The sequence below is a fragment of the Protopterus annectens genome, chromosome 1.part1, assembly GCF_019279795.1.
Source record: "Protopterus annectens isolate FY-2018-M chromosome 1.part1, PAN1.0, whole genome shotgun sequence".
Taxonomy (NCBI): Eukaryota; Metazoa; Chordata; order Ceratodontiformes; family Protopteridae; genus Protopterus; species Protopterus annectens.
Window position 1 is genome coordinate 1,217,191,630 of NC_056726.1, and position 25,322 is coordinate 1,217,216,951.

Sequence of the window (25,322 nt, forward strand, 5' to 3'; positions counted from 1 at the left end):
CCGGCTTTTCCCGGTTAGGGGTAGCCACAGCGGAACTCCGGTCCGCTGATTGGCAGTACATTTTTACATGCAGAGTTGCCAGCTCTGGCGCACAACCTTCAACGAATGTACGCCCATTCACGCAGTTCTCCACGTAAAAGACGCTCTAGCTAAGAATCGAATCAGACAGCATCTTACTGTGAGGCGACAACGCTACCGCAGCACCACCACCGTAGTATTTTCTACCATCCTTATTTAAATAATTCTTAAATGTGCAGCCCTTGGTTCCCTTGGACCCTGACAAAAAACACCTCAGATCTGCCACAATAACTTCACTACAGTTGTTTGAATGAGTCCAGGACCCTAAAGAACTGGTCAGGTTTTCTGGGGGACAAGGAGTTACAGTGGACGTGTCCTGGATCACATCATCCACTACTTTCAAGACTGCAGAAACAGAAAGGGGCTTGTGCTCAGTCAGGCAAATCTCTGAAGTTGCCTGACCCTCCTCTTGGACTGAGGGCAATTCTTGAGGTTCCCAACTGAAGGGTTTTGTCATACTGTGTAGAATCTTTTCAAAGCAGAGTTCCCCAGATGGTTAGGTGAGGCAAGAGTAAATTTATAAATCCAAGTTGTCATATGACCCTGTGATAGCTAAGTCAATATGTACCAGCTGGTCTTTGCCTTTAGGATGGGAAATGGGAAATTCACCCCACGGATCACTTCTGTGGCTCTGCTCAACAGGGGCACAGGAAAATAATTTTCTTGGGTGGTGAAAGCCAGGGTACCTTTTTGGCTAGGCTTACATAGACCCTTGGGCTAATAGCCTAGTACCTACCTATGAATCTTGAGAACTTGAGGGAAATGTCCTTTTTTTTTTTGCAGAAGATTCCTGCCTGTCAGGGACCTGCTGCGTGGACCTCAAATTCCACAGCTAACCTGAATAAGTTCTGCAGGTAGGCGGGGGGTGGGGGTGGGGCTGAGGGCAGGGCAAGCTAACAGTCTTTGGTCTAATTTTAAGTTTGTCCTCAACTAGCACAGGCCTGTGGTGGGTGGCCACGACCTGGGATCAAGTCTAGTGATGTCCACATGAACAATGATGTGGGGTATAACCCCCCCCCCCATCAGTATGATTCAGTATTCAAAAACTGGTACCTGCCCACCAGCTACACACTCATCTGATACCTGGATAAACTCAGCCTGAGTAGGGGTCTCTGGTGCCAACACGGCAGCCTCCACTGATGTCAAAGCCAGGGTTTCAGCAACACGCTCAGTTGGAGGTATAAAAAGGTACTTCCATTGACAGTCAAGCCTGTGAGGGCCATGAGAGACAGATGTTGCATGACTTTCTAAATACCTTAGCTTCCAGGTATTTTTGCATTATACACAGGAACATGACACAAAAGACTGCACTTGAATTGACCACCTTGTCATCTGGGACCAGGCAAGAGAGTGGAAACCATGGTGCAGGGTTTGCTTGATGGGCTGACATCCAACAGGTACGCAAAACAAAAGGGTATAGAAGCTCCAACACTGCTCTCTTGCTTTAGACTAAACAAAATACTAATGACGATAGATGCTTCAGAACCAAAAAGTACAGTTTTGTACCTACCATAAATGTAGATGTTACGAGTGTTCACACTGCTGCAGTCATTACACCTGGGTTATCCTGCCATCAGGCGGTTCCCCAGTCGGCCTGAGTTCCAAAGTCTTGGTCCTGCATCGGTTGCTGTAGTCTCCTCCCTGACGTCAGTGCAACAGGGGTATACAAGATGCAGCATACGCCATTTTCTTCAGTTTTTCTTGCCCCAGATGTCAGGTGCCCCCAAATAGGTAGGCAATACAAATTGCTAATAAAATAAAAAAAAAAAAAAAAAAAAAAGAAAAGCAAACTACAACTTTTAGTTACCAGCAAATACCCCCTATAGGTAGTATAGGGTAGAAGACTTAGGTATGTGCCAGCAATAAAGAGGGGATGGAGGGAGGGTAACCTGGACTGCAGCAGTGTGAACACCAACATCTACATTTATGGTAGGTACAAAACTGTACCATGTTCATCGTGTTACACTGCTGCAGTCATTACATTTGGGTAGCATCCCAAAGCTGAGGTAGGGTGGCTGGTTCTGTAATGCATTAGGGGTGGCTATAATGCCCTGCAGCACTGCAGAGGCGAAGCCAGCTCTGGATGGTAATGCTTGGTGAAGATATGCACAGAGCTCCATGTTGCTGCTTCCAAAATTTCCTTGGTAGGTACTCCTCTGAGGTAGGCCATAGAAGTCGCTGTTGCCCTGGTGGAGTGAGATCTAATGCTGGTAGGCACAGGTTTTCCATGGTGCGTATAGCAGAAATGTATACAATATCCTATCCATTTATAAATAGTCTGTTTTGAAATGGCTTTTCCCTGTGCTCCTGCAGCATATGCTACCAATAATTGCTCAGATTTTCTGAAGGCTTTGGTTTTATCCAAGTAGAAGCGTAACTGCCTGTGAATGTCCAATGAATGCAGTAGTCTCTCCCCTTTATTCTGTGGTTTTAGATAAAAAGTTGGCAAGTGAATAGTTTGGTTTAGAGACGCACTTGAAACCACCTTAGGCATAAAAGTAGGGTTAGTTCTTAAGGACACCCTGTCCTGGTGGAAAATGAGGAAAGGTTTCACTGCCATTAGTGCCTGCAATTCTGAAACTCTGTGCTGATGTTAGTGCCAGGAGCAGAGCAGTTTTCCAAGAGATATATTTTAATTCTGCTGTGCTAGCTGGCTCAAAAGGAGGTAAGGTTAATTTTTCCAGAACAAAATTGAGGTCCCAAGTTGGAGCAGGTGCTCTACGGGGCGGTCTTATGTTTCTTGCCCCTCTGAGGTACTGCTTTAGCAAAGGATTAGAGAAAATTGGTGGATCTGTGTTGTAATGAGCAGAGACGACAGAGGCGTGGATCTTGATGGATGAAAAGGAGAGGCCTTTGTCCAGCATCTCAGTCAAATATTGTAGTATCTGAGGAATGTTTGGTACAAGAGGGTCAAGGCTGTGAGCCTGGTTCCAGGAGCAGAATCTTTTCCATTTATCCGAATAGGCTTTCCTGGTACTAGGCCTTCTGGCCTCCAGGATGACATCCATAACAGCTTTGGAGAGAGGCATTGCTTGCTTTGTTAATGTATTTTCCATGCAGCGAGGTTTAAGGTCCTTAGCTGGCTGTGGAGAATCTGATTGTTGTTCTGAGAGAGCAGATGTGGTGTTTGAGGCAAAATCCAGGGTGGTCCTTGTGCTCAGTTTTCTAAGATTGGGTACCAGTGCCGGTGTGGCCAATCTGGTGCAATCAGGATAATTTTTGGCTCCTCTTCACTGGCTTTTATGAGTACCTTTGGAAGAAGAGGCAGTGGTGGGAATGCATATACTGTTAGGTTTTTCCAGCTGAATGAGAGGGCATCCACTTTTCATGCTTGTGGATGGCAACTCCTTGTGCAGAATTTCTGTAGCTGGCAATTCCTTGGTGATGCAAATAGATGTCTGGGCTCCACCATTTCTGTGTTATCATTCTGAATATTTGCGGATTCAATTCCCATTCTGGGGATCCATGATATTTCTGCTTAAGTCCGTCAGTGTGTTTTTCTCTCCTGGCAGGAATTGTGCTTGTAAATGAACCTGATAGTTTATAGCGGTGTTCCACAAGGTCATTGCTTGTCTGCAGAGGGGGTTAGGAATGGGTGCCCTCTTGCTTATGTAACACATGACTGTGGTGTTGTCTGTCTTTAGTAGCAGTTGTCCTGGGTGTAGCAGGTCCTTGAAAGGGTCATTGCTGGTCTGCAGAGGGGGTAGGAATGGGTGTCCCCTTGCTTAGGTACCACATGACTGTGGTGTTGTCTGTCTTTAGTAGCAGTTGTCCTGGGTGTAGCAGGTCCTTGAAAGCTGTAAGGGCATTTTGTACAGTTAGCATCTCTTTCTGGTTGATGTGAAGATGCATTTGTTCTATAGGTCACTTGCCCTGAATGCATTTCCCTGCCATGTGTGCTCCCCAGGCATAATCCGATGCATCTGTTGTCAGTGTTTGCTGGGTGTGGGTTGAGTAAAAGGCTGTCCCTTGTTTAGGTGACAAGCTTGAGCCCACCATCGAAACTCCTTCTGAAAGCAGGGTATTAGTGGTATAACTGTTTCCAAGCTTTGTCAGTGTTGAGACCATACACTCTTTAGGTACCACTGTAGTTTCCTCATATGCAGTCCGGCATATGGAATTAGTAGTATGCAAGATGCCATGCAGCCAAAGGCCTGCAGAATTTTTCTTGCAGGGAGTCGGGCCTTTGTTGCCATCAATTTAAAGTATTGAGTCAATTGTCTTTGCTTGTCTGGCGTGAGATAAGCCATCTGGGCCGTTGTGTTCAAGCTGGCACCCAGGAATATTATCTCTTGTGAGGGCACTAGTTTTGATTTCTTTTCGTTTACTGTGTACCCCAGGCAACTTAGTAACTTCTTTACAAATGCCAGATGCTTTAGGAGGTCTTTGCTCTCTGCTTGAATTAGGCAGTCGTCCAGGAATGGGTAAATTTGAATTCCTCTGTCTGCAAAATGCAATTACTGGTGCCAGGCACTTTGTGAAGACCCTGGGCGCAGTAGATAAGCCAAAGGACAGTGCAGAGAATTGATAATGCATTGGACCAGCAATGAATCTGAGGTATCTTCTGCAGTTTTGTCTGATAGGGACATGTAGGTATGCCTCCTTGAGGTCCAAGGTCACGAGCCAAGCTTGCTTGCCCAGCATGGGAAGAAGCTACTGCAATGCCAACATTTTGAATTTCAGAACATCCAGGTAAGTGTTTAGAGATGAAAGATCCAGAATGGGCCTCCAGGCTTCGTCTTTTCTGGGTACCAGAGAGTCTTGAGTAAAATCCTTGTCTTTGTTCCTGTGGCGGTACCTTTTGAATAGCTCCCATGGTCATGAGTGCTGTAATTTGTTTTTGAGCCTCTGCCCATTGATTTGGCGGCAGATTTGGCATTCCTTTTTACCTTGGCAGAGTGTGAAAGTGGAACCTGTAACCATGTGAAACGATATTGAGAACTCATTTGTCTTTGGTGATCATATGCCAATTGTGATAGAAAAGGGCCAGTTTTCCTCCCGATGGGGCTGCCAAAAGAGAAATGTTTGGCAGCTGTAGTGGGAAGTCATTGGGACTTTTTTTTTGTAAGGTTGTTGCCTGTCTTCCCCTTCTTTCTGGCCTGGTGCAGCCCATTGTCGAGGCCTGTAAGGGCCTTGTGGCTGTCCTCTACCTCTTGGACGTCTGTATTTGTCCCTTTGGAGGTCTGCCTGTAACTGGAAAGGACCAATTTTTGGTTGGCCAGTTTCTGCTAAATCAAGGAGGCTGTACCTGTAAGAAATCTTTCAGAGTTTGCATAGATTTTGCCTTGTCCTCCATTTTCTTTAGTACCTCTTCTGCCTTAATTCCAAACAGGACATCATGCTGCAAAGGTGCATCCAGTAATTTTGCTTTAACATGATCTGGTAATGTATTGCTCCTTTAACCATGCATGTCTTCTAATGACAGAGCCTGGAACTGCTGCTCTGCAGGAGGCCTCTAAAGAATCAAAACCACATTGCAAAGTATGTTTTCCCACTTGTTCAGCAGCATGCAATAAATCCTGCATTTCTTTAAAATTAGGAGGATCTGCATCTGAAAGCATTTTTTGCTTCAACTGAGACATCAGAAATTGCCGATATTTTAACATGTGAAATGGGCAATTCAAAGCTCTCATTGCTAAAGTTGCGGATGTATATACTTTCTTTCCCCATCTGTCTAATGCTCTGGAGTCTCTGTCGGAGAGAACTGGGTTCTTTGCTGATGAGGCCTTGACCCCTTTGGGTCCCTGGGAAATGGTCTCTGGGTCTGCCACTGGGCTTTTATACAGAAATTTGTGAGAGTCAGGGACTCTAATACCCGTCTGGTTTAACTGGAGCTGGAGGTAAGAAATCAGGATTTAAACTGGATTCAGTATACACATCATCCACAATATTCAACACTTGCGAATAGCCAGAGGTCTGTGTTGAGGAAAAAGTAGAAATTCTCTGAGCCTTTTCTTGGATTCAGAATCCTGGCCTTCCCAATGGAAATGCTCCCTCATGTTGTGCAAAGTTTCCCCAAAAGAGTAATCCTCTGATGGAGAGGCTGATGGAATGGATTCCTCAGCATCAGAATCCTCATAAGGGGGTAAAGAATAACCTAGGTCTGAGGAAGACTCAGAGGAAATGGACATCTGGTCGGAGTCATAATCCACATCCTGTCTGGGCCTTTATCAGGAAGGGGATGGGACCCCCTGATCAGGTCTTCGGCCATTTTGAGCAGTTGTTTCTTAGACATGAAGGCCTGTCCTGGAGACTGATTTCTTTGATTTAAGTGGCAGTTTAGACTTAGAAGAGGGTTTAAGACTAAGCTGACTAGGTCTGAAGACACCCTCTGAATTTGCAGGTGGCTCCTGTACACCGGATCCCTCTGCAGGGTCGGTTTCGGTAGTCTGCAAAACTTGGGAGTCCGATGGCCCAGCCATCCCCACTAAGGAGTTGGTGGCTGCCTGTGGTTCTGCAGAAGCGGTAGTCAGGGGCTACGAAGGCGCCTCGCTGAAAACCGGAGAACCAGCTACTGGCCTAGAAGAGGCTTCGTCAGTTTTGGGCCTCGGATGCCTGTCTGCTTTTTATGAATTGCGGTAGTCGGAAGTTCCGACGGCATCGTATAATTAAATTTTCTGCCAAAATAATGTCGGGCGAAATCAAACCGTTTAATAGTGCGCTTGTTAAACATAGCACAAAACTGACAACCAGTGACGTCATGGTCTGGGCCTAGGCATGGGATGCAATAAGAATGGAAATCCTTATGAGGTATTTGCTTCCCACAAGAAATACAGTTATTAACTTTTACTGACATCGGACTGAGGCAAGAAAACGTTTCCCCAACGGGGTACTTAGCTTTGTAGAAGACTTCGGTTCTGGATTTGGAAATGAAAATCTCAGGAGTCGGCCGACCGGCACTTGCCAACTGCTTTTGCTTTGGGCACCATGCGGCAAGAAAGACTGAAGAAAATGGTGTCTGCTGCATCTTATATACCCCTGTTGCACTGACATCAGGGAGGAGGCGACAGCAACCGACGCCGTACCAAGACTTTGGAACTCAGGCCGACTGGGGAACCGACTGATGGCAGGAGAACCCAAGTGTAATGACTGCAGCAGTGTAACACGATGAACATCAACAAGAACAAAATGATGCTGCACTAGAGTTGGAGAACAGAATGTCAGATGGGCCTGGAAATGGATCAAATGTCTGGTATATGGGCCAGCCATGGGCTTCCAATGCAGGAAATCCCAAAAATAACTACTGCAATAGTGAAAAGTGAACACTTCCAGTACTCTTGCTGAGGATCTTTAAAAAGACCTCCAAAATCTCCAAACAACCAGACAAGCACAAGGCATGTAAAATTACTCTAACACGAAAGCAAGATGAGAGGCACCTAACGTGGCAAAACATTTTCTAGAAAACTGAGGTTGTACAGCAACCTCACAAAAGGGTTCAAAAATTCTTCTAAGGCTGAACACTTCAGCTTTCACACTTTACTGTGTATACTTGGGTTCCACAGCAGATAGGCACACAACTGCTGCATTCTATTTCAGCATATAGCAGCTACTAGTGCTGAAAATGCCATTCATCCCCACACTTGAGTTTCCTTTCACACAAGACCAAAATCAAGCTATGACACTGAAGCACTGCACAGTCTTAAGTTCAGAGTTTTATCAAATCCTTGATTTACAAATCAACTGCGTGCAAGGGAAAATGTGAACAAAGACGAATCCCAGTGAATGAAATCTCACGACCTACAGGGAACAGCAAAGAGGGGCCACCTAAGTAGGGATAACAAGCAGAACTCCTGTCATAAATGGCCTTTATGGGTATCAAAGTGAAGCCCTGCATCTTCCATCAACCTCAGTGAAGGACTGGCACAAGGGCTCAAATGATCCTGCAAGGTGTTAGGCAAACACAGTGACTACAAAGTAGAGAGGGACAAATCCCACAACCATGACTCGAACAAGATTCATATAAGCATCTAACATCTGGCTCTTGTAAGCTTTAGGAGGACATATCCTGAAATGTTTCCTCAAGTACAGTTTCACTCATCAGTTACCAGGTGACTCAAAGTACCATGTTCTTCATGTACCATGTTCAACCAAGATGAACTTCAGGTCCGAGACAACTGAGTGGATGCAAGCACCCCAGAATGCATCAGCAGAGCAAGACAGAAAGGTTTTACCCAGTCTTTTCCATTTCCAATGCAGACATGAAAATGGCATTAAGTTTCTGCCAAAGTTAGAGCTCCATCCTTGATGAGATAGATGCATTTTAATGCAGACGTATCTACAAAGGCTACGTCTTCACCAATCTTCTGAACCATTTCCAGTGATGGAAGTTCCACCCACTCTGTCAGTTCATGAAAAGGACCCTTCCACTAGCTCCCAGAGAATACTCTGCCCCATCTACTGCAGAATTCAGGTGAGCTTCTGCTGATCGATAAAACTTCAGAAAAAGTTTTAACTGCAAGAACACTGAACAAGCACTCGTACATAGATGACATAACACAGCACACAAACTTTCCCCAAGCACTGGAACATATGAATGCTAAATTTAGACTGGTGGAAGGTATTAATCCAACTAAAAAAGCCAGTTGGGGACTCTCTATGCTACATTCCTGAGACAAAAGGCTGAAGCTCTTAAGGCGCTATTAAGCTTAAGGGGAAAGTAGAGTTTTGTACCCACCATAAATGTAGATGTTCGAGTGCTCATACAGCTGCAGTCATAAGACGGGTTATCCTGCGGTCAGGCGGGTCCTCGGTCGGCCAAATTCCAAAGTCTAGGTCTGGCATCGGTTGTCGTCGCTTCTTCCCTGACGTCAGTGCGGCAGGGGTATAAGAGAGCCAGCCGACGCCATCTTCAGTTTTTCTTGCCCCAGATGTCAGGTGCCCCCAGAAGGAAGGCAAAACAAACTTATGTAATCATGCAATATAGAATAATCGAAAAACAGTAGTTGCAAGCAAATACACCATAAAAGAATACCCCAAATAGGTTGTATGAGAAGGTGTTTGTCATAAGGCCTGTCCTAAGAGGGGATGGAGGGGGGGGGGGGACCTGGACTGCAGCTGTATGAGCACTCTTAACATCTACATTTATGGTAGGTACAAAACTGTACTATGTTCATCGTGCATACAGCTGCAGTCATAACAGATGGGAAGAATCCCAAAGCTAAGTAGGGGTGGCAGGCACCAAGTGGAACTAGGAGGAGCAAGGATGCCCTGCAAGACAGCTGTGGCAAATCCCACTCTAGATATAGAGTAAAGTGGAAGGTGATAGTGTTTGGAGAAAGTGTGCACTGAACTCCAAGTGGCTGCTTCCAAAATGTCCTTGGTAGGAACCCCCCTGAGGAAAGCTGCAGAGGTAGCTGTGGCCCTTGTGGAGTGGGATCTAATGCTTGAAGGCACAGATTTTCCATGAAATGAGTAACAAAAGCGTATGCAGTGGGCTATCCATTTTGAGATTGTCTGTTTGGAGATGGCCTTTCCTTGAGCACCTGTAGCATAGGACACAGAGTTGCTCGGATTTCCTGAATGGCTTTGTCCTGTCCAAATAATAACGAAGTTGTCTGTGAATGTCCAAAGAATGCAGTAGTCTTTCCCCTTTGTTTTGTGGGTTAGGGTAAAAGGTAGGCAAGTAGATAGTCTGATTCAAGGCTACACTGGATACTACCTTTGGCATAAAGGTAGGGTTGGTTCGTAAGGAAACTCTGTCCTGATGGAAAATGATGAAAGGTTGCCCAGCCATGAGGGCCTGTAGTTCTGAAACCCTGTGTGCTGAGGTGATAACCAGAAGGAAGGCTGTTTTCCATGACAAGTATTGTAGTTCTGTTGAAGCAGCTGGCTCAAATGGAGGAAGGGCCAGCTTTTCCAATATGAAGTTGAGGTCCCAAGCAGGGACTGGTGGTTTCCATGGGGGTTTTATATTTTTTGCCCCTCTGAGGAACTGTCTTAAGAAAGGATGAGAGAATAAAGGAGGATCTGTGTTGTATTGTGCAGAAATGGCTGAAGCGTGGATTTTGGAGGAGAAGGAAAGTCCACTGTTTAACATCTCGGCTAGGTACTGTAAAATTTGAGGTAAATTTATTACCCAAGGATTCTGGCCCTTTTTCTGATTCCAGGCACAAAATCGTTTCCATTTGGCGGAGTAGGCTTTTCTAGTAGAAGGTCTTCTGGCATCCAAGATGACATCCTGCACCTCCTTGGAGAGGAGGGTCTGTTGGGAAATCAAGGGTTTCTCCATGCAGCTAGATTTAGGGTTTTGAGCTGGCTGTGAAGAGTTTTGAAGTTGTGCTGGGACAACAGAAGAGGCACTAGAGGTAGGATCCATGGTGGGGAATGTGTCAGGCTCTTCAGGAGCGGATACCAGTGTTGTCTTGGCCAATCTGGAGCAATGAGAATCATTTTCGGCCTCTCTGCTGTGGCTTTTAATAGAACTTTGGGCAGCAGAGGAAGAGGCGGAAAGGCATAGACTGTCAACGTTGTCCAATTGAAAGAAAGTGCGTCCACTTTCCAGGCCTGTGGATGATGGGTCCTTGAGCAAAATTTTTTCAATTGGTAATTTCTGTGGGTAGCAAAGAGATCTATGTCTGGCTGTCCCCATGCCTGAGTTATCTTTGCGAAAACTTGAGGATGCAACTTCCATTCATGTGGATCTGTCATATTTCTGCTTAGGCTGTCTGCCAGTGTGTTTTCCTTCCCTGGCAGGAATTGTGCCTGAAGTTGGATTTGCAATTCCAGAGCTGTGTTCCATAGGGTCATGGCTAGTCTGCACAGGGGGTATGAATGAGTTCCCCCCCTGTTTATGTACCACATCAACGTGGTGTTGTCTGTCCTTATCAATAGCTGGCCTGGATGCAGTAGGTCTTTGAAGGCCATAATAGCATTTTGCACTGCTAGCATTTCCTTTTGGTTGATGTGTAGGTGCTTCTCTTTTTGGGACCATTTTCCCTGAATGCACTGATCTGTCATGTGTGCCCCCAGGCGTAGACCGAGGCGTCTGTTGTGATGATTTGAGTTGCTTGAGGTACGCAGAAAGGGAGACCTATGTTTCTTTGGCATGCTTGAGCCCACCACAGAAATTCCTTTTGAAGACATGGAATGAGTGGTATAATTGTTTCCAAACTGTGGCTGTGTTGAGACCATAAGTTTTTAGGTACCATTGAAGTTTCCTCATATGCAGCTTTGCACATGGGATCAGAAGGATGCAAGATGCCATGAATCCCAGAGCCTGCAGGACTTTCCTTGCAGTCAGCCTGGTGAAGGTTGCCATTTTGCTGAAGTATTGAGATAGTTGCCCTTGTTTGTCTGGCGTGAGGTAGGCCATCTGGGTGGTTGTATTCAAGCTGGCACCCAGGAAAATTATTTTTGAGAGGGTATTAGTTTTGATTTCTTTTTGTTGACTGTGTATCCCAGAAAGTTCAACAGTTTTATTACAAACGCCAGGTGTTTCAGAAGTATGTCCTTGCTGTCCGCTTGGATCAGGCAGTCATCCAGATATGGGTATATTTGTATTCCTTGAAGTCTGCAGAAGGCAATTACTGATGCCAGGCATTTCGTAAACACTCTGGGCGCAGTAGATAAGCCAAAGGGCAATGCAGAGAATTGAGAATGGGTTGAACCTGCAAGAAATCTGAGGTATCTTCTGCAATCTTGTCTGATAGGGACATGCAGGTATGCCTCCTTGAGGTCCAATGTTACCAGCCAAGACTCCTTGCCCAGCATGGGAAGAAGCTGCTGTAATGCGAGCATCTTGAATTTTGGTACCTGTAAATGTGTTTAGGATGGATAGGTCTAAAATAGGTCTCCAATCTTTGTCTTTCCTTGGTACCAGGAATAGTCTGGAATAAAACCCTTGACCTTGTTCTTTTGCAGGTACCTCTTGAATAGCTTTCATGTCCATGAGAGCTGAAATTTGTTTTTGTGCCTCTGCCCTTTGATTTTGTGGCAGGTTTGGCATGCCTCATTTTTGGAAGGGTATTAAAGTGGAATCTGTAGCCTCTGTCTATAATATCCAGAATCCATTTGTCTTTTGTGACAATATGCCAATTTTTTGAGAATGCCAGTTTTCTGCCCAAAGGTGCTGCCATTAAAGCTTTGCTTGGCAGGTAAAGGGGGAAGTCATTGTGTCTGCTTTCTGAATGACTGTGATCTATCTTCTCCACCTCTTGGGGTTGGTGCTTGCCATCGTCTGGCTCTGAATGATCCTTGAGATTGCCCTCTACCCCTCGGGCGTCTGTATCTGCCTCTGAGGTCTGTCCGTGGCTGTAAAGGACCAATGTTTTTGAAGGCCAGTTTCTGCTGAAACGTGGAGGTTGTACCTGCAGGAAATCTTTCACTGTTTGCATTGATCTTGCTTCTTCCTCCATTTTCTTTAGTACCTCCTCAGCTTTAACACCAAACAATATATTTTTTTGAAGAGGTGCATCTAGTAATTTAGCTTTGACATGATCTGGTAAGGCTTGCTCTTTGAGCCAAGCATGTCTACGTATGACAGACCATGTAACAGCAGCTCTACATGAGGCCTCTAAAGCATTAAAACCACACTGCAAGGTATGTTTACCCACTTGCTCTGCACCATGCAATAAATCCTGCAACTCTTTTAAATCTGGTTGTTCTGGTTGTGTCATTTTGCTTTTCAACTGAGATAAAAACTGTTGATACTTCAACATATGAAACTGACAGTTTAATGCCCTCATGGTTAAAGTGGCCGAGGTATACACCTTTTCCCCCCACCTTTCTAAAGCTCTGGAATCTCTCTGAAGGTAATGGGTTTTTAGCAGTAGAGGCCTTAATTCCCTTGGGACCCTGTGAAATAGTTTCTGGGTCAGCAGTATGGCTTTTGTATAGAAACTGGTGTGAATCAGGAACCCGGTAATACCAGTCTGGTTTAACAAGAGCTGGAGGTAAAGAATATGGGTTGAGGCTGGCTTCTGTGTACACATCTAATATATCTAAAACAGGAGGGATAGCCAGGGGCCTATGCTGGGGGAGCAAGAGAAAATCCCTGAGCCTTTTCTTGGAATCTGAGTAATCTTGGCCTTCCCAGTGAAAGTGTTCCCTCAAAGTATGCAGGGTTTCCCCAAAAGAGTAGTCCTCAGGGGGGGAGACCGAGGGAATAGACTCCTCTGCATCAGAGTCTTCAAAAGGAGAATAGGTATAGTCCTGGTCCTCAGAATGTTCAGAGGTAATATAAGCTTGATCTGAGGAAGGGTAGTCTTCCTCTAATCGGGGCCTTTTGTCCGAGGGGGGTTGAGAACCCTTGATAAGAGTAATCAAATCCTCAGCCATTTTGAGCATCTGTTTTTTAGGCATGGGGCCTTGAGAGGGGGTCTGAGGTCCCTGTTTTTTAGTTTTCATGGCTGCTTTAGATTTTGTGAAAGCTTTAATAGAGAAGGAGGAAGGCCTGAAGACACCTTGAGAAATGGCAGGCCCGTCTAAACTCTGAGTTTCCCCGCCAAGAGTGGCGTCGGTATCTGTAGTTGGAATGGGGACCAAGGAGCCTGCGACCTCGGGTACTGAAGCCACCGGTAATGAAATGTCATCGGTACTCAGGGGCTGCGTAGGCGCCTCGCTGAGAACCGGAGAACCGGTAGTCGGCCTTAGCGGGGTGTCAGTAGAAGTCGCGGACCTTGTATGTCAGTCCTTATCTTTACGCCTTTTACTCAAAACTGGAGTCGGAGTATCCGACAATTAAATTTTTTACCAAAATAGTGAAGGGCGAACTCCGCCCGACGCTTAATAGTGCGTTTGTTGAATCTAGCACAAAAACGGCAGGCCGAGATGTCGTGGTCTGGGCCTATGCAAGGAATACAGAAAGAGTGGAAATCCTTATGCGGTATTTGCTTCCCACATGAAATGCAATTATTAACTTTGTCTGACATCGGTCAGAGGCAAGAAAAGTTTCCCCAATGGGGTACTTAGCTTTCAAGAAGACTTCGGCTGAAATATTTTCGTAAATCTCAGGAGCTGGCCGACCGGCACTTGCGAACTGCTTCTGCTTCGGGCACCGCGCGGCAAGAAAGACGGAAGAAGATGGCGTCGGCTGGCTCTTTTATACCCCTGCCGCACTGTCAGGGAAGAAGAGACGACACCCGACGCCAGACCTAGACTTTGGAATTCGGCCGACCGAGGACCCGCCTGACGACAGGATAACCCATCTGTTGACTGCAGCTGTATGCACGATGATCATCAGATACTGCAGAGTGAAGAACCTTTAGCTTGCAAACAAAATCTCGTAGGACCGTAACAATCCCAAAATGACAAGTAAATTGGTAATTAAAAAGAAAGCACATTAAAAACAGAATTGTTACAAAAACTGAAATGCATGGGTCCCTCCAAAGACATGCCCCCAATTGGGGTGCCCAGAATCCCTCATATACAGAAAGATATTCCCAACACAACTTAAGCACAGTAAAAGCTGACTGGCTCCTCTGTACTTTTCAAGAAATAAAGCTCTATTTTGAGGCCAATTCAGCTCCTTGCATTCAAGTCCTGTTATTAAACAAAACAGATTCTTCAATAGCATTAACATTCCAGTCAGCTCAGTATTCGAAAAAAGAAAAACTAGTAGGTGACTTGTAATGGGACAGGTCAGCAATGCATGATCAAGAATGACATCAAACTAGCCCTGCTTTCACCAAAATGTATTAAAGCTCACTTGATATGCATCTAGCACTTAAAGCACCGTGGTGGTGCAGTGGTTAGCATTGTAGCCTCGCAGCAAGAGGTTCTCCCGTTCGATTCTCACCTGGAGCACCTTGTGTGTGGAGTCTGCATGTCCTCCCCGCTGTCGAGTGATATTTAAAGACATGCAGGTAGGTGCGTGAATGGGTGTTGCCTTCTTCGAAGGTTAGGCATCGGGCTGGAAACTCTGCACTGTAAAAATCCACTGCCAATCATTAGCGGACCGGCATTCCGCTGTGGCGATCCCTAACTGGGAAAAGCCGAAAGACTGAAAGCACACTAACCAACTTAATTAACTATATTTTAAAAAAACTACTGGAGGTCTGTTCAGACAAACGTATGCACAATGCACATAAAAAACTGCAGATCAAATAACTCACCTGATCATCATTAAGGTAATTAGGCAATCCACCAATGAACAATTTGTGTGCAGAGTCTGGAACAACTGTTGAAACAACACCTGTGGAAAAATTGCCACATTTCAAGCTTGCATCAGTTAATACCGTATGGTTCTATAATCACAATCAGCATGCACTACTACAGACTTAACTTATAACACACACCTGAACATCCAAGCACATTAATCTCAGCAAATCAATTAGTTTCTCAGGGTCATCTACCCACCCCTTCCATATTCTCCCTCACCTACTGGTTTCTAGTCCAATTTAATCAGTTCAAAAAAAGCTCTTTCTGCTGTCTAGTAGCAAGGGAGCCCCTTTTTACTGCAAATTTTAAAATATGCATATGTTTGCATAATATCACCTCTTCCCACTCAAATTCTGGAAGTTTCTTCCTCTCTACAGAACAGGTGTCTGCGTATAGACTTCTGTGCTCAGCATTTTCCTACCTCTTACAACTAAACTTCATAGTCTTAATCACATTCAATGAAAATCAACCAAATATCAAATGGCCTACACTGTACCAGAGGTCTCCCGATATGCAGTGATAAATGCAGCACACATTTCAGAACACTAATGAATTCTAAGAAATTCTGAACATTATACTGCCAGTGATGCTCTAACAGATTTTTTCAGTGTTCCCAATCAAAAGTGGACCACTACCTCTAGAAGGAAAGGAGTGCAATTGTCTTACTTTAACCCCATTCTACACCCATCTCAAAAGTAATCTAAGATGAGGCACAGTGTGAATAAGGACTTGCATAAAGGCATCCTTTTCCAGTTCAAGGTGACTAGGCAGATCTTGCTAACAGTACCATAAAAAAGAGGCCTGCAAAGTAAGCATCAAACTAGAATTATCCTTAATTTGTTCAGTATGGACAGGTCCAAATGTTTTTTTTAAAGCCCATCTCTTCATGAACAATGTAATATGAAGGAACGCCTGCAAAAAGTACCACAAAAAAGGGGCCTGCAAAGGAAGCATCAACCTAGAATGATCATTAATTTCTTTAAAAAAAACATTTGGACCTGTCCATATTAAAGTCCATCTCTTCTGGAACAGTGAAAATGACGGAATACCCCCACAACTTTCTTCAATGTGCTACAGGTAACTGTGACACATCCATAGAGATAACAGGTGGAATTGTTATGAATTTTAACACACAAACAAATATCACTTGCGCACAAAGTGATGTCAAAATGAATATGGACTAGCAAGGGTGATACAAAGAGGCTTACTTCTTACTCAATTTGTTACAACCAAATAACCACCATCCAAACTGTCACACAAGGGCAGGAAATTATACACTCAAAGTATTCCTGACATGACAGACATTCTTACTACTGAATTACAACAAACACAAGTTCACTTTACAATTGTACAAACCCCACACCTACCTTCATTCTGCACTCTAATCTATTATCTCCAATTCAACAGAACTCTTTTCCTAATAAAAATAAAAAATAAAGGAAAGATTGTACCACTGGGCATCTTCTGATCTCAAAAAACCTAAAGTCGGGAAAAGTCTTAAAATCCAACTCAAGACTAACCTTGACATTTTTTTATTAAAACATCCTGGAAAGAACAAGTTCAGTGGCACCTCTGCCTATAACCAGTCAGTCCCATTTATGCAGCATCAGTGGGAACTGTAATCCCATGGTAAGGTCAGTCTTGGGGCCTATTTGCTCAGTTTGTACACTCCACTGGTGAGAGTTTCAGTGGCATATAACAGGACAGCTTTCTAGCCTTGTGAGATGGTCTACACTCTCCCCATGGCAGCTCTCTTACTACAATCCCCTTCCTGGGGACAAGTCCCTCCACCGTGAACTCCCCTCTGCTTACTATGCAACATGAACAGGGCGGCGAGCACTCATTAGGCTCAGCTTCTATGGGGTTAACACCTACTGCTCCCACTAGGTGTCCCTCAAGTGGCAATCCAGTCACCTTCCTCCCCCTAGGAAGGGCAAGCTAGCAATCGCTGCTTAATATCCTTGTTCATCAGCTCTTACAGGTGCTTGAGCTGCCATTCAAACTTGGATCACCTTTGACAAAGTCAGGGCTTTAACCCTCTACGCCATGGAGCTGGCTGACATTCCATTCTTGTTTTCCCCCAAAAGCTATGAGGAGCTGGTTAGCTCTTCTGCAGGCCTTTGCTACTAAAACAAACTGTGTACAAATCGAAGGAACACAATTATCATCCTTGTGCTAAAGTTTAGAAAAATGAAGAATTGCACACAGCCTGGTTTAGTGACACTTCTATCATTAGCATGGGAAAAGAGGAGGGTTACTTTCATGAGTGACTAATTCAAAGAACAAGGTTACTGACACTAGGCTGACAATTATCCTGAGATAGAAGGATCAGCTCACAATCTCTCTCATGGAAGTGGCAGTTTTTCCAACATAACCTACAGGAGCCAATACAGTACCATTGCAGTCTTTGATGGCCTGATGTGCATGACTCCACAAGGAACTGTTCTATTCTCCTTGAATAAAGGGATATCCAGGGGTACACAATGCAGTGGCAGACAGGTGGAGTTTGATGGAGCTAAGCCTGAGAAAAATTCTGATGAAGATTTCTGGACCACTAGTACTTCTATACATGTGGCCAGTAAGTACCTCCTTTTGAATTTAAATAAACCTTTCCATTTAACCATGTACAGTTTCCTAGTGCTTGAGTTCCTGACCTTCCTCATTATGACAAACATTTTTTGGGGAAAAAAAGGTGACATAGGCTAGTAGAGCTGTATCTTCCAAACTGAAGGATGAAGCCAGAGATGGGATCAGGATATCCTCCTTCAGTCAGCAAGTCTGTTAGAGGAATTTTTTTTTCTTAGCCAGCTGTAGTAGGTGGAAAAAAGGTTAGTTGTGTAAAACCTTACCATAATGCTAGACATCCTTCTCTTCTCTGTTAGTGTTATTCACATGAGGGAGACATGTCAAGTGACCAGACAGCCAATATACAAATGTCTTAAGAGCCTAAGGTGTGTGGTATGTCACACAGACTGCTATCGGAAATACGCCATAAAAGCAATGTATGCACACACCATCCTCATAACGGAGTGCCCCAAGGAGAATGCATGAGAAATAGGTATGCAAGACTGGTACATTTGAGGAAGAACAAATGCAGGGAGTTGGAGGGTGGGATAGAATACTGCAACAGAGAAGAAAAAGAAGTTATGTCTTACCATAACGTTCCATGTGAATTGTTCATCTCACCTTTGTTCTTTCACACGGGTTTGGAGCAGATCCTCGGCTCAGAGTCGGCCGCATCACAAGCTCTGCATCTAAGAGAAGCTCGAGACCGTCTATATCCCATGATCCTCCCTGCTATCCCTCAGATCTAGTTTGCAAGAAACCATCCCGCTCTACCACCAACTGCGTCGAACGCCTATGCAATCACACACCTAACACTGAGACATTAGAACTACAACACATATAGGTGTAAAGGTGGAATGCAACCCAGCAATGAGGGGATAATGCAACTCACTCAGAAATAGACCAAACTCTAGTCATACCAGTTCTTCCAGAACGTGGTGGGGGAAGGAGGGAGGGAATGTAAGAACAAAGGCGAGATGAACAATTCACATGGAACGTTATGGTAAGACATAACTTCTTTATGTGAAATTGTTCAATCTCGCCATTTGTTCTTACACACGGGAAGCGTCCCTAGCTCCGTTACCCTGGGTGACTCACGGAAGAACGTTCCTGAGCACAGTGGAACCAAAGGAAGTCCTGTCCTTAGAGGCCTTGTCCACTTTGTAATGTGTGATAAATGTATGAGGCTTTGCCCACGTCGCTGCCGCGCAAAGTGACCAACGGTAAGCGAGCTGCATGGGCTAATGAAGTAGAAATGGCCCTAGGAGAATTAGCCTTAGGCTTGAAAGGCAGTGGTTGATTTGTAGCTGAATGAACAAAATGTATGCACTCAAAGCCATTTGAATAAGGTACCTTTTGTTACCGCCATGCCCTTCCTACTGTCTGCGAATGACACAAACAGCTGATAAGACTTCCTGTAATCTTTAGTTCTGTCTAGGTAAAATCTCATCTGCCTATGTACATCCAATTTGTGCAACATGTATTCCAATTTATTTGAATGGTTTTTGAAAAACGTAGGGAGTGCTATAGATTGGTTAATATTTAACACAGAACAGACTTTGGGGAGGAATGACGGGTTTGTGCGTAAGGAAACTCTGGATGGAAAGTCATGTAAGGTGGTCTCACCAACAAGGCCTGTAGCTCCGAAATTCTTTGAGCTGAAGTAACAGCAATAAGAAAGGGAGTCTTCCATGACAAAAACTTAAGTAGACACGATGAAGCAGGCTCGAAGGGTGATAGTATAAGCTAGGACAACATCAAGTTCAAATTCCATGGAAAAATTGGCTCTCGAATGGGTGTGCGAAGGTGAAAAGTACCCTTCATGAAGGCCTTACAAAGCCTGTGGGACATAATCGTAGAACCCCATTCACCTACATGGAAGTTAAGATATGGCCGCTAACTGTACTCTTATGGTGGATGTAGAGGCCCCTTCATGAAAAAGTATAGATAAAAATTCCAATATTTTGCGTAGCGGGGCCACCAATGGATCAACACCTTGATCTGACACCCAACACACAAAACACTTCCATTTGCTCCTGTATAGCTTTTTGGGAAGAAATTAGAATGTGTTGTACTGCGGGGGACAAAAGGTTCAACCTGGCTAAACAGGAAGCGGAGCAGTCAAGCTGTCAATTTGAGGGATTGAAGGGATGGATGAGGAACGCCCGACGAGCGAGTCAACAGGTCTGGTACTGGGTCCAAAATCCAAGGTTCCTCTGATGGGATCGAAGGAAGGGAAACCAGATCTGTCGAGGCCAAAATGGTGCTATTAGGATGATCGTCCTTTCCAGGTTCCTGGCTTTCTGAAGAAATTTGGGTATCAAAGGAACAGGGGGAAATGCGTACAGGAGACCCGGGGGCCAATCGTGCACTAGAGCGTCCCTGGGGACACTCCCTGGAGGGGGAAGTAGGACTATTTAAGTGGTACAGTTTGAAATATTTTCTGCTTAAAAACCTCAGCTTTGGCCGGCTAAGATCTAACTGTATTCAACTGGACGTATAAGAGAATTAAAGTACCTTTATCTGCACTTTTTTTCCAAAGAACACAGTATTTAAATTGATTTAACTGTGTTGCAGGAATATATATTAACTGAACTGGAAGTTTTGACTCTGCTCTTCAGTTAGTCCCTCCCTCCCTGTTTTTGTTTTGGTGTTAATCTTAGTGGCCTTGAAACTGCCCACCCCTCTTGTAAATTTGTTTGGATACTCCTTCTGGGCCCATCTCATTTGCATACTCAACTGAGTGCAGTGAGATCATATTCTGATTTCAGGCACTCCTACTGTGTACAAAGAGAGCATCTGGGAAACGGAAGAAAAAAAAAATCTAAGCTTGTTTCCTGCCTTTCTTGTTAAGTGGTATAGACTGTTTGTAGGCTTCCGAGCCCCCCCAAGCCCTTCTGTGTTGGAGGGAAGCCTTCTAGCTTAGTTTTTTTTCCTTATAACTAGCCAGTTTTCTAGTTTCAGCACTCAAATCTGTTTCTTTGAACTCTGCACTTGTTCAGAACTCATTGTAAGCACTACATAAGCTGCAAATTACGACAGCACTCAACTTTCCTCACTTGTCTAGTGGAAAGCAGTTTTTAGTACTTAATAAATAAGCACTTATCCAGGCATGTCTAAGGGTCAGCTCCCAGTGATTTCTCCTGTCTACCTGATGAATCTGGGCATCTTGGGGCAATGCAGCAATTGCCTCATGTACACAGACAACCCTTCTCCTCCTACCACCCAACACTACAACCTGTGAGAGATGCACTTATATAGCCAAACTGGAAGCAAAGCTCTTCACCCAAGACTGGACTAGACAGTCAAGAGGAGAGGGTAAACACTTGCACCACACTCATCACATAGTCCCTCAAAACCCACACCACCAAAACACACACATAGAAACACAAAACACACACCTACATTCGTGGAAGATCTCAATAAAAACCTGCCCAAGCATCAGGGACATCCAAAGCATAAATGCAAGCAAACTCCACCCCCCAACACAATCCAAATGACACATAGCCCACAAACTCAGTGTGCCACTCAACCACAGCCCATAAGGCATAACAATGTACCCAACACTCTAGTCATAGGTGACTCTATACTCAGGCACACTGATGTTCCACTCACTAGACTAAACAAGGAAAAAGTTACTGTCAGCTGCCTGTCAGGTGCCAGGATCCGCTACATAACGCATGCACTCAGGTCACTCCACAGTAAGTACAAACCCATTGTCCATGTTGGTGTGAATGACCAGAGACGTACCTCCCTGGACTACATGAAGAGAGACATGGAGGAGCTCTCCGATCTTGTATCCCAGGCAGGTATGACCCTAACCCTGAGTAGCATCCTGCCATCACCCAGAATGATACCACAGTACAAGGACAAAATGATTGACTTCAACAATTGGCTAAGCTTCTGGTGTCATTCTAAGGGGATCCAGTATTTGTCTGCCTGGGCCGACATGATCGACAGTCCACGATGCTTTGCCAGAAATGGCCTGCACCTGTCGCCCTTAGGATTCCTGATACTGGCTAAGACTCTTGCCACCCCTTTAGTGCCTTTTTTAGGCAAGGTTCAAATGACAAATTCACCACCGTAACCGGTACAAGCAAGCAAAATCTGAGGGTAATGCTACTAATTGCTATAAGTCTAAACCTTAAAATGCACTCACTCGAGGCACTCCTTAAAATGGAGAACATTGACATCTGTGCAGTGACAGAGACCTGGTTCAAAGCTCCAGAGAGCACCCCTGCATTACCAGGCTTCAATTCATACCATACCTTTCGGCCACCTAACCCAGAAAGAAGCATTAAAGGCGGAGGCATGTCCATATTCATTAAGGATATCCACACCTCCAGGCTAGTTGCACAGCATAATGCATCCGAGATTACCCAAGTGCAACTAACTCTGGGCAAGATCACAATCCAAATTGTAGCTTGCTACAGACCCCCCACCATGCCCCAGGATTCACACTCCTCATTTCTTTATACACTGGAATGTATTAGGGTACAACCCAACACCCTAATAATGGGCGATTTCAACTACCCCACCATTAACTGGGAAAACTACTCATGTACCAACTCTTTTGCTCAACGTTTTCTAGAATTCATAAATTCCAACGCCTTGGATCAACTTATTCACACCCCCACCAGGGGCAGCAATATCCTAGACTTGGTCATCACCAACATGGGAAACCGGTGTTCCACACCAGAGGTCAACTGCTCGTTGGTCAGATCCGACCACAAGCTACATCCCACCCCCAGCCCCAATTAGGGAAACCATCATAAAAAACTTCTCAAAAGCCAACTTCACACTTCTTAAGACAGAAGTGGCAAACTTCATGACACCCATGCAGACGGACAATAGAGGTATGACTGCCGAATCCTACACAAATGCACTTTATAAGCACTTACACTAGTGCATGGATCATGCTATCCCTAATAGAACCAAGATGTTCTCCTCCAAAAAAAGGAAGACAATCTGGTGGTCCTCTGCCATAAACAAACTCTACAACAGAAGAAACTGTTGCAAAGAGAGTAAAATCCCATGATTGGAGGAACTCCCTGGTCAACCTCAGTAAGAAGTTGAGATCCCTCATAAAATCCTCCAAAGCTAGTTACAAAAACAAAATTGCCACAAGACAACCACAAAGCATTCTATAGCTATTGTCAGGAATCTAAATGGGAACACTCAGATCTGAGTTGCAGCATAATGGCACTAAATATACAGAACCAACTGATATTGCCAACATCCTAGCAGATAGGTTCAGTGCTAACTTTACTCCCCTCTCACCCCCTAGAGGGCCCATCTCTATACCGGAAGAATGCAAAGTTCCTATAATCACGGCTGCACAGGTAAAAAACACTCTCCAAAGCCAAGAACACAGCATCCATGGGACCTGACAATATCCCAGGCTGCATTCTACACGAACTACAGAATGAACTGGCACCCTACCCAAGTACCATGTTCATAGCCTCACCTCAGGCTTTGTACCCACTGAATGGCGCACTGCGACAGTTATCCCACTCCACAAAGGGGGAGCCACGACGGACCCTGGGAACTACTGCCCCATTAGCCTGACGAGCCTGGTCTGCAAGGCCATGGAATGTATCATGGAACTCAAACAAAGACATTGGCAATCTCCAAATTCTGGACCCTACTCAGTTTGGATTTGTAAAAGGCAGATCATGTCTCCTAAACCTGATTGACTTCTTTGAAGCAGTCACCAAAGCCACAGATGATGGTAAAATGGTTCACACAGCTTATCTAGATCTCGCCAAGGCTTTCGACACCATCCCCCACTCTGGAATTCTAGATAAGCTCACTAAACTAGGTATAAATCCCTATGTCATAAGATGGGTTGCCAACTGGCTCACAGACAGAACCCACACTGTGAAAGTAGCGTATTCCAAATCTGATATCAGACCAGTGACAAGTGGAGTACCACAGGGTTCTCTGAAGTGCAGGCCAACACAGAAGGTCTTTGGCTAACAGTTTGCAGAAGACTGCAAACTAGGAGCCATAATCGAAACTTCTAACGATGTGGACAAACGACAAAAGGGCCTCAAGTGAGACAGATTCCTTGTGTCAAAGCCATGGCCTGAAGTTCACTGCCAAAAAGTGTATTGTCATCCCCTTTGGTAAAAACTCCGTACCCATGAACTACCACATAGCTGGTAGTCTACTTAATGCCGAAAATGTGATGAGACCTTGGGACACAGGTGGACAGTAGTCTCTCCTTTGATAATCACATCGCCACAGTGGTCAGGAAATCCTTCTACGTGGCTCATCTCATCACAAAAGGATTCTCATCCAGAAAAAAAGAGAGGTCATTGTTCCCCTCTACTCATCACTCAGACCCATTAGAGTACAACGCCCCTTTTGGTATGTACCTCACAAGACATCTACAACAACTGGAAAGACCATAGAAATACCTCACAAAGAGAAATACTGGCCTCAAACAGATGCCCTATGCAGACCGTCTCAAAAAACTACAGCTTTACTCCATCGCATATCGCCTACTCAGGGGCGATCTCTGCCTAACATACAAAGCTATGTCAAACCCAGAGCTGCTGGACACGCTCCACTTAAAGAAATCCCAATCTCTCCGGGCTACACGCTCTAGGGACCTTAACCTTGTCACCACAATAAACAGAACATGCTGGAGGGATAGATTCCTGTCCCAGAGACTTCCCATACTCTGGAACAGGCTTATCTATGTCTAATAGAGCTCCTCATTAGCACTCAAGAAAAATCTTGATGACTGGATGGGAAATGGGAAATTCACCCCGGGGATCACTTCTGTGGCTCTGCTCGACAGGGGCATAGGAAAATAATTTTCGTGGGCGGCGAAAGCCAGGGTACATTTTTTGGCTAGGCTTGTATGGGCCCTAGGGCCGATAGCCTAGTACCTACCTATGAACCTATAAAGTAACTTCTGCATTTTGCATTCAAATGGGATGCAAATAGATCGCAGCAAGGCTGGCCCCATCTGCGGAAAATCTTTTCCACCACTTGAGTTTTGAAGGACCACTCGTGTGGCAACAGGATGGCTCTGCTCAACCTGTCCGCAATGAAGTTGGATGACCCCGGGATGTGCATTGCTATCAGAAAGCAACCTGTGGACACAGCTCATTGCCAAATTCTCAGGGCCTCTCTGCATAATGGGTAAGATCTGGTTCCGCCTTGTTTATGTACCAGACCACTGACATTGTCAGTCTGAACTGCTATTGTTCCCAGAGGCAAAGATTCATGAAAGTGTTGCAACGCCAGAAACACTGCTCACAACTCCAGAACATTGATGTGCAGATTGTACTCTGTTTTGGACCATTCTCCCTGGACTGTTCTTCCCTAAAGTCCCCCCCCCCCCCATCAGAGAAGCGTTCGTGGTTATCGTAGCTGCAGGGCTGGGCAGGACAAAGGGACGACCTATTGTCAGATCTTGACTGTCCATCCACCACTGAAGATCCCGCTTGCAAGACTCCGTGATCAATATGTTGTGTGATAAAGGAAGTTCCTGGAACGACCACTACGCGAAGAGCAGCCACTGGAGGACCCTCATGCGCATTCTGCCCAAAGGAACTGCAATAAGAGAA

General features: G+C 45.0%; 1 protein-coding gene across 1 annotated transcript in view; it reads right to left on the minus strand.

Moving 5' to 3' along the window:
• Window positions 1-25,322, minus strand: part of U2AF2 (U2 small nuclear RNA auxiliary factor 2) — a 529,844-nt gene that overhangs the window by 330,541 nt on the left and 173,981 nt on the right. Inside the window, exon 4 of the mRNA XM_044080728.1 lies at window positions 15,129-15,208. Within this exon, the coding sequence (XP_043936663.1) occupies window positions 15,129-15,208 (80 nt within the window). The remainder of the gene's footprint in view (window positions 1-15,128; window positions 15,209-25,322) is intronic.